General features: G+C 40.4%; 1 protein-coding gene across 1 annotated transcript in view; it reads left to right on the forward strand.

Moving 5' to 3' along the window:
• Window positions 1-9,507, forward strand: part of ARNTL (aryl hydrocarbon receptor nuclear translocator like) — a 55,892-nt gene extending 46,385 nt beyond the window's left edge. The window contains 7 exon segments of the mRNA XM_009288837.1: window positions 1,283-1,389; window positions 1,712-1,862; window positions 2,469-2,557; window positions 4,512-4,620; window positions 6,369-6,462; window positions 8,077-8,179; window positions 8,798-9,507. Of these exon segments, the coding sequence (XP_009287112.1) occupies window positions 1,283-1,389; window positions 1,712-1,862; window positions 2,469-2,557; window positions 4,512-4,620; window positions 6,369-6,462; window positions 8,077-8,179; window positions 8,798-8,958 (814 nt within the window). The 3' untranslated portion in view covers window positions 8,959-9,507.
• The last annotated feature ends 281 nt before the right edge of the window (window positions 9,508-9,788 follow it).

Genomic DNA, 9,788 nt, shown 5'->3' on the forward strand with positions numbered 1-9,788 from the left:
TCCCACCTTCTTGTGCACCCCCAGCCTGCTCGCTGGTGGGGTGGTGTGAGAGGCAGAAAAGGCCTTGACTCTGTGTAAGCACTGCTCAGCAGTAACGAAAACATCCCTGTGTTATCAACACTGTTTCCAGCACAAATCCAAAACACAGCCCCATGCTGGCTACTGTGAAGAAAATTAACTCTATCCCAGCCAAAACCAGCACAAGTTATCCTAATAAAGTTGTTACAGCTTCTAAATCATTAACACCTCAAGAAATAATTCTTGTCATGTTTTAACATACAGATCTCTAGGGTGTTTAGCATACTGGCCCACTATAGCTTCTTCCTTGTCAAGAATGACCCTTTCACCTTGTGTTAGGCTGTTGTATAGCTCGTTGTCACTTACCTGCAGTGTCGCTTTGCCTTTTCCTCTTGAACTTAGTTTATAGCTTGGGTTACCAAGTTGATGCACAGTCTTTTTTTCCTAGTTTCTTGAGGTGTCCTCTATCCTTGCCAACAGCTCCTTGAAGACTACCTGAGAGTCAGATCAAGAATCCATGTCTTTCCCATGTTGCAGATCACAGGTGTATTTCGTTCCAAAGTTTTCTGATGAGGAAGAAAATGAATTGACTTTGTGGCTGGTTCTGATGAATCAAAAAGTTAGTTTATTTGCTTCATGCTCCTGTCCGATTTAAAACAGAGACACATAGTAGGTCTCTCAGTGCTTATTCAGGACAGTTCTATTTGTTAACCTTTCTTTTTTATGGGTGTGGGTGCAGGGTTTGGGGTGGTTTTTTTGTCCCACTCTTAAGGCTTGTGACTAGAGCAGAGAAAATGCTCCTGAAACATTTGTTATGCTACAATTTGGCCTCTGTGCAGCAGCAGCACTGTGGGTACACAAAGGAACACAGCAGTTCTTCAAACCTTTGATGTCTATATTTCAATGACATTTTATGCAGAAAGCTTTGTGTTATCTTGTGGCTGCTACAAGGCAGCTTTCTTTGGGTTTAAATTCTCAAAATTATAATACACCTCCAAAGCTGTTTAGGAAGTCTTACATCCCCCCCAGTGGTGATAGGTCAAATGTAATATCTGAGGGCTGTTGGTGTTATGTACTTTTTAAATTACCTGATAATTAAAAAGAGTATTCTTAATGAATTTTTTGACCTTCTAAGCTGAAAATACCTTTCCGCATTACTTGAGCCTTACCCAACTTCAGTGTGAGTTTTAGTAACCTGTCACTAGTACTTCAACTTGAAACGGATTTTTTTTCCTCTTATTTTCCTCTACCTCCCTTCCCCAAGGGCAACAGCCATTCTGGCATACTTACCCCAGGAACTTCTAGGTACTTCGTGTTATGAATATTTTCATCAAGATGATATAGGACATCTTGCAGAATGTCATAGACAAGGTACGATTACTAATAATTCAGTAAAGAACTTTTTAAAAAATATTGGGAACAATTGTGTATTAAGAAAACCAAACAAACTTAAAAATATTTGGATCTCTCCAAATATTGTGCTGTGTGTGCCAAACTATGATTATCTTAGACTTCCATGGATTTTTAGTGAATATTTGAGGTTCAGGTTGGGTGAGGGGGGATGGCTGCAGAAATAGCATTGTTCTTCAGGGGTGAAGGGAGGAATTAACTGAGTTTTCCCTGATAAAGGCTCTGCTTATGTAGGCATGGTGCCTGTTTGACACAAGGTTACTTGCTTTCTGTCTGTCTTTAGTTTTGCAGACAAGAGAAAAAATTACAACTAACTGCTACAAGTTTAAAATAAAAGATGGCTCTTTTATTACATTGCGGAGTCGCTGGTTCAGTTTCATGAACCCTTGGACCAAAGAAGTAGAATACATTGTCTCAACAAATACAGTCGTTTCGTAAGTATTTTTTCCCTTAGCAGACGCATGTAAATGCTGATTGCTTTGCCCTGCTTTCAGATGAGATTTGACCTAAATATGTGCACGTCTTCTGTATGACAATAGGTGTCTTCTCCAGATAACATCCAGAACTGCATACCTGGGGAGAGGGGAATTAGTTTGATAAACAGATATTAAACTACTGCAATTATTAAAGCCTGCAGAAATAGAAATATTTTCTTTCTTTGGGAAAACGTGGTGTTCCAGTCTTTGTAGGGACTTACAGGAGACGCATTTCTTTGCTTATGTAGGAACTTTCCCCCTCCTTTTCTTTTTCCTTGAGAGTTCTGTACAGGTGCAGTGACTTCACAGTAGAGTAACTGCTGTAAAGAAATTCTCTTATGAGAGAAGCTGTTTGGGTTCTGCATTGCACACTTTGACTTGTAACATGGCATTTTATTTCTGTTGTTTATCCAGCTTTTGTGTCAGCCACAGTGCTTCTTTCACAGAGGTGATAGTGACTCACAAACTACTTAAACCCTGAAGCATTCCATTCTGACACACTGGCAGAGTGACTGTTTCGCAGGGTTTTCTATCACTGATTCTTCTAATTCTTGAAATCCACAGCACCAACGTACTTGATAGTGGAGACGCAGCCTTTCCACAGCTTGCGGCTTCTCCACACAGCATGGACAGTGTGCTTCAGGCTGGAGAAGGTAACTGCTGTACTGTGAGGAAATTATTGGCAGTCATGCCTTGTTAGCAGCTAATCTTGCATACACAAATTTACTGCGCTCTTGCATTGAGAATTTGTTGTTATCCTAAAGAAAAATAAGTTTTAGGGCAAAAAAGTACTAATGCAGTTCTTGCCCTATTGAACTTAAATACCAACTTTGGATATAAGCTGATCAAAGAGAAGTGAATGAGCCAGTTGAAAGAAACAAGTATAAACAGTGTTGGAGGAGTGACATAGAGGAGAAATGTTTGCCTTCATGCATGGCGCTGTTTGTACATCGTTCCAGAGTGAATTCACATTCTGTGGTCAGTGCAGATGGTTACTCAGGGGGTGAATGGATCATAAATATAGTTTGGCTCTTTGGCTTATTGCCCCTCATCTGCCCTTGATTTGACTGGCTTTTTGTCAAGACACGAAGAGTGATCTCTGGTAATCACCATGGGCTTGTTGTGAATGCTGCTGATCACTGAACCATCTTTTATAACGGGTGGTATGCAGCATAATGCGGAGCAGAGCTTGATTTAATAACAAAGTGTTACTGGAGCAGGGTGGAAGTGAGGTAGAGTAGAAAGATGCAGTGACAGCCCATGGATGAAAGACAGGAAAAGAAAGATGGTGATAATACTGAGATTCTTTCCAAAGAGTTGGGAACCATTCCTTTTAGAGACCCTATTTACTAGATACTACTTTTAGCAGCTATGCTTTTACAGCTGTAGAGCAAGGATATTGCGCATGTCTGGAATTACTTTGTAAGTTGTAGACAATACGCTTAGGAGAACAGTGCAAGACTCTAGCAAAGCTGGGCTTTTCAGTTACCTCTGTTCTGAAAAATCAGGTTCAGTAAGTGAAACTATGGAGGAGGAAGGGTGGCAAAGCATGGGACAGCTGACACTGTCACCAGGACACAGTGGTAGGAAGAGAAGCTGCCATGTAGGCACAATGGTTAGTAATTGAAGGTAGAGTAACAGCAGTAACATGGTGTCTGGGCCTTCTGAGAATGGAAAAAAATACAGAACAAACTGTTGTATAATAGGATAAGCTTATTCTTGCCACAACACAACCTTTGAAAAGAAAACAGACGTATAATATCGTCATACTTGACAGTTCTTGTCCCCAGAAAAGAAAGTTACTTTAGTGAAGTTTAATTTCAAGGGGTTCTGGCTCTGCTAAGGATTTGATGACCTTTTTAGGTGAACCTTCTCACCTCCTGATGGGTCTGAGCCATAGAAACTGAGGGCTGCTATTGTTAAGTATGAGTGTCTGAAAGAAGGCAGTTATCCATTATGCATAAGCAATGCTAAGGGCTTTCTTGCCATTTCAGTATATGATCTTTTCTTCGCTGTGCCTTAGAGTATACCTTGGAGTATATCGGGCTCCTTCCTGACTACCTCTCAAGTGTTGCGCAAGTGTCAAATCATGTCAAAGTAACGGCGAGCTTCCAACTGTGCAGACCTCACTTTTTCCTCCATTCTTAGATACTTGCAATTACCTACAGAGGGTTTATTTATGTTCATCAGGTAACTTGGGCTTATCCCGTATTGAATGGAATAAGCACTGGCAAGTTCTTCACACAAAGCAAAGAACAAACGTATTTGGAGAAGAGCCTATTCAGGCACAGAATAAAGCAGGTCTGACAAGCTATTCTTTACCAACTCTGGACGAGAGGTACTACCAGATGCTTGAAACAGCCAAATTCTGATAAGAGTCAGGTTATGATGTGTACCTGCTGGTGCAGAGGGATGTCTAAGAGACATAGCATAGCTCAGTGCAAGTCAGAGCTTTCCATACATTTGAAGGTACTTGCCAGTTGGTGGAATTGTAAATAAACACAGTTCAGAAGGTCCTGCAGCTGGTCAAGACATGCCTAAATACAAATGCTTTTTGGGAAAGGTTTGCAAGCTTTTATCTGACCTTAAGATACCTGCTCATTTCAGGTGGCCCAAAAAGGACCCATCCTACTGTGCCTGGAATTCCAGGTGGAACAAGAGCTGGGGCAGGTAAAATAGGGAGGATGATTGCTGAAGAAATCATGGAGATTCACAGGTGAGAGAAAATGGTATGAAGTTAGAGGAAAACCAGTATTGTTCTTTAAGAGGAAATTAAGGAAGTCTTTCTTCAAGCTGAATACAGAATGATACAATTGCATTTTATAAGTAGACAGCTACAGATATCTATTCGGAATACCTGAGGCAGTCAAAGCCCATAGTGAAAGAATGAAAAAGTTACAGCCTTCCAGCTTTCTACTGTAAAAGACTAATATAGGAACTTTTTTGGTAACGGTGATAATTCTCTGTTTACCAGAAGCAGTAGTTAAAAAGAACAGCTCACTAGAAACAAATTCCTTTCCAGAATATTCTTTTTTCTAATGACTTAAGGGTGTAAGTGGCACAACCCCCAAATGCCAAAGCTATTGACTATGTGCCAAAAAAGCAGTGTTTGTTTTCATGTGATCCACTTTGCTCAGATGCTTTTAGAGTTGTTAGATATGTAAGTTCAGCTTGTGCAGTTCTCCCACAGCTCTTTGAGCAAGGGCACAACAATTAAGGTAGCTCTGCCTTCCCAGGGGCAGGCTGTCTAAAAGTTGAGATGTAGGTCTCTGGTTTAAACGAGAAGTCTTGGAGCACGCTTTGGTAAGGGACTTCAGTAATACAGAGCTGTTCCTCAGAACAGCCATCTCATCTCTCTCACCTGTGTGAGCAGCTACTTTCAGTAGGTATCACTTAATTTCTACTGGCTAACAATCCCTGTTCTTCATGAATTTCCTCTTAGGAATTGTTCCCCTTCCCATAAAAGTGGCCTCATCCAGCAGATGTTTAGTGGCAGTAATTTAACCATACTGAGCTGCAATTCAGGAAAACAGTCCATTTCCCATAGTTTTGTTTCTGCTGCAAGCCAGAGACAACTTACATCGCTGTTTAAGGGAACAGCAGACCTATCACACAAGGCTTCTTTCCTGTCTGTAAGAATAGGAAGAAGGAAGGGGGGGGGAAGCCACACCAAGGCTGAACCAATACTTAACAATCCCTTTTGGTAGCTGTAAAACACTTAATTAGCCTCAGTGAGTGTAGTAGTATAGCTTACCACCCATGTTATCATTTCATTTCAAGACCCTGGGTTAGTTCCAGTCCTTTTTCAGCAGCTGTTACTATTTTCCAAAGCTGCCTTCTGTTCAGCTTTCCCAGGGGAACTCTGCCAAGGATAAGATTCCCATTTCCATTGCTTTTCTCTGTAACTACCCCTCCTTCCTTTAGAGATTTGTTGGTTCACGGTTAATACGTTATTCACTAAGAAAAAAATGATATTTGATCAAGCTATGGAAAACTGAAGTGAAAAATGCCGCTTCGGACAGTTTAAAAAAATATTAACTATATCAAATGTCCAGTGTACTTCTGTACCAGTAGCTCACTTAAGGAGTCTAGGTTACTGTTGCTGAGGCAGCTCGAATTCTTAGCTGGTCTAAATTGAAGTAAAATACAAAAAATGAGGCTTTCCTCAGTACCCAGGACCTTTTCCTTCTGACTCTGTGAAGGCTGTACAGGAACAAATAAAGAGGGGGAGGAGGTGAAGCTTGCAGAGTGAGCAAGCTGGACAATTTACACACAACTATTTATCTAGCTGCAAATAAAAATGTTGCTACTGCTGATTTCAGTAACACTGAAAAAGTGAGGAAATTACAAAAATTAACACCTCGTGCCACCTGATACTAAAGTCGGCATTTGAGACTCCAGGCCTCTCGCACCTGAGTCTCCAAGTTGCTGGTAAATTCATTCCCTGTTTTATCCATATTTTAGGATAAGAGGATCATCACCTTCCAGCTGTGGTTCAAGTCCACTGAACATTACCAGCACACCACCACCTGACACATCCTCCCCAGGAGGCAAGAAGGTAAGAACAAGCTTTACAAACAGTCTTGTAGCAGTAGTGGCAAGCAACATGAGGGCATGCTTATAAAATTACATGTGGTGTTGAACTCCTCCTGGCTGCTTGGCTGAAAAAGTCTGACAGCAAGTCAAAGTATTCTGGTGGCCAAAATCCCTTTACGTAGTCCCTAAACACTGAAATCCACCTGTTCTTTAGATTTTCACTTTTTTTTTTTAACAGAGCTGCAAGAAACAGCTCTCCTTGTATCTCTTGATCCTCCAAAAACTCTGTACCACCACGTACCGGTGAACACTGGAATTGCTATCGTTTGAGCACTGACTGTGCTTAAATGAATCACAGCAGTTTTACTGTACTGCTGTAGCACAAAATATGACAATTAGATGCTTTACTGTGCACTGACAGTTTATTTTTAAATCAATACCATGTACCATGTCTTGTTCTAAGATTGCTTGAGTAGCACTCACATACCATTACCAACACTTAACTACCTGAACACTTCTACTGGCTGCATTTACGTCGCGTAGTAAATTGTTGCTTATGGGGGTTAGATTCAAGGCAAGAAGAGCACTTCTCCAAATCCTTATTCTATGCATTCAAACACTGCCTCAGACTTACTTTTTTTTCCTGAGAAATGATGATGACTATACATGAGAATTGCTTGTTATATTGGAGCATATAGCTGAAAGTAAATATTTGTCTATTCCTGGCTTACTTTGCTCTTGAAATAAAAGTTGAAGTTGGAACAACCCGAGTTGTAATTCCAGGAATAGATCTTATTGCTCCTTCTGCCCTACAATAATTCAACACCTACACGTAGTAAGGGCTACTGTAACAGAATAAAGGAAAATACACATGGAGAGTTGTGTATTTCTAATAGGATACCCCCTTAATATTTCTCCTTAGTTAGAAGACTGTTTTTGCCGGAACCACACACGCTCCAGCTGATGCTGCCTTCAGAAAGGAGCTCACAAGTACTTACCTTCTAGTGTACGCACAGCTGAGCAGTTCAAAACTATGGTTCAAGTTTAGCTATTTAAGAATCCTGGAGAAGGTTCTTTTGTTTCTGGTGAGCTCTGGTGTACACAGTGCCGCTGTGCTGCTCTGTACCAAAAAATGGTTAGACTTATGATCCAGGAGCAATGCTCAGCTCATGCAGTCCGTCTCTACCTGGGAGGATTATACTCCTAAAATGAAGGATCTTAGTTGATAGTACTCTACGTATACTGTATGTGTAAATTCAAAAGCATTTTGTACTTAGCTGTAATTACTATCACTTGCAGATGGAATACTTAAAAAGATGACCCACAGGAATCCCCTGAGGACTTTTTCTAGTAGTTTTTCAGAAGTTACATTCAGAAGTTTAGCATGTAGCACTGACTTGATCTCTTCCTTTCTGGTAATGGTACGCTATCCATCTGACATCTGCTTGATGGGCATAATACAGAGGAAGTAGTTCCTAGTTTACAACTAGTCTGATTAGCTAGCCTTTAGGTGTTGGGGTTTTTTCTCCCCCTGCAGGAAGCCCATCTTCCCTATATTAACAATTGCAATATAAGACAATTTAAGACTTAATGCAACATTTCATGCTGGTTTATGGCTTCTATTTTTTCTTTCAAGATCTTGAATGGTGGCACTCCAGACATTTCTTCAGCTGGGTTACTGTCTGGGCAAATCCAAGATAACTCTGGCTACCCGTATTCTGACAACTCCTCTATTCTTGGTAAGTGAAGTCATACACTAACATGCCTCAATCCCATCTAAACGCATATAGGCAACTGTAACAAGATGATTGTTTTTAGCAATAATTTGCTTTCAGCCCCTGCAGCCTGTAGCTGAGGCATAAAGCCCATAACCTACCACTCTGTTTGCCTAAAAGGGTGGCTACAAGACTAGCCTGGCAGTCTGTTTTGCTAGCTTACTTTATATTGTAATTTTTTTTAGATGGTACTTGGAAGCCTCTCTTCTCTTGCAGTGTGAGTTAGCTGAACTCCCCACCTGCTTTCTGTGAATGCTTTTAAACAACTGAAGACAAGAGGGGAGGCTAGGCTGACTCCTAGATGTTGATCTGGACTTATTTTTGAAGTACAGCACATAAGGTCGTCCTTATTAGGCATACTGGTCACTGCTGAGTACTCTGAGTACTTTGTACTCCGACACCCAGGTGTCGTCAGCAGTATCCCTGAGACCGTGGCAACCTGGGTATCAGACAGACTAGTACTCCCAAAATAGTTCAGCCTGTTCAGCTATTCTACTTCAAGTCATATGGCTGTGCCCGTAGCAAGGAAAGTGGACAAAATAAAACTGAACTTCTGACAACTTACTGTATTTATGCTTACAGGGGAGAACTCTCATATAGGCATTGATATGATTGACAATGATCAAGGATCAAGCAGCCCTAGCAACGACGAAGCAGCAATGGCAGTAATAATGAGCCTTCTTGAAGCAGATGCAGGTCTTGGTGGCCCCGTAGACTTCAGTGATTTGCCATGGCCCTTGTAAATGATGCACCTGGCTTCAACATCCAAATATCGAAGTGCATTTATTGGTGGAGTTCTACAGTCTGTGAAACTTTTTGGACTGAGAAGCTTTTATGTCTGAATTTCATAAAAGCTGTATCAGAATGCAACTCATCCTACCATGTGTAACTTCAGACAAAGTGGAATAACCTGCTACAGTGTTCTGTGTTGATTTGGTTAGCTGTGTATAGCTTGCGATACTTGTATATTTTGGATTCTGTTGTTTGAAATTTTTTTTAAATCACTGTGCAACTCACTGGCATCAGTGGTAGCTTTTATATGCAAATGACCATTTCAGATGTATGGTGTGTTTTTACACTGCAAAACAGTCCCCATGTGGATATTTCTTATACTAATTGTACCATAAAGCTGTTTATTCTTTCTTGTAAGAATCCTTTACTATAAATATTGTTAAAGTGTAATGTATTAGACAGTTAAAAATTTTTAAAATAAATGTTTCCCTTGTTCTAAGATGGAGCATTTACTTTGATAAATAAATTTGATAAAACCCTGCTGAAGGTGCATGCTAGAAGCAGTTGCCTATTTACCATTTCTTTAGCCTTGGGGGAAAAGGGAGGAAAAACAATACCTTACATACACTTCAAGATTTTGTCACTACAATACATTTTGAGAGAAGCTCCTAGATTCAAGTTTATACCAAGAAAAAAACAACAGTAAGGTAGGTTAAGATAGTCTGACGCTACCAGATTTCTCTTTAAGAAACAGTTGGTTTTCACTTATTAACCATCCTTCCCTGAGGAAAGAAAAGCAACTACTTTCAAAACTCATCCATATACTTAATCTCATTCACAG

This window comes from Aptenodytes forsteri, unplaced genomic scaffold, assembly GCF_000699145.1.
Source record: "Aptenodytes forsteri isolate BGI_AS27 unplaced genomic scaffold, ASM69914v1 Scaffold8, whole genome shotgun sequence".
NCBI classification, from domain to species: domain Eukaryota; kingdom Metazoa; phylum Chordata; class Aves; order Sphenisciformes; family Spheniscidae; genus Aptenodytes; species Aptenodytes forsteri.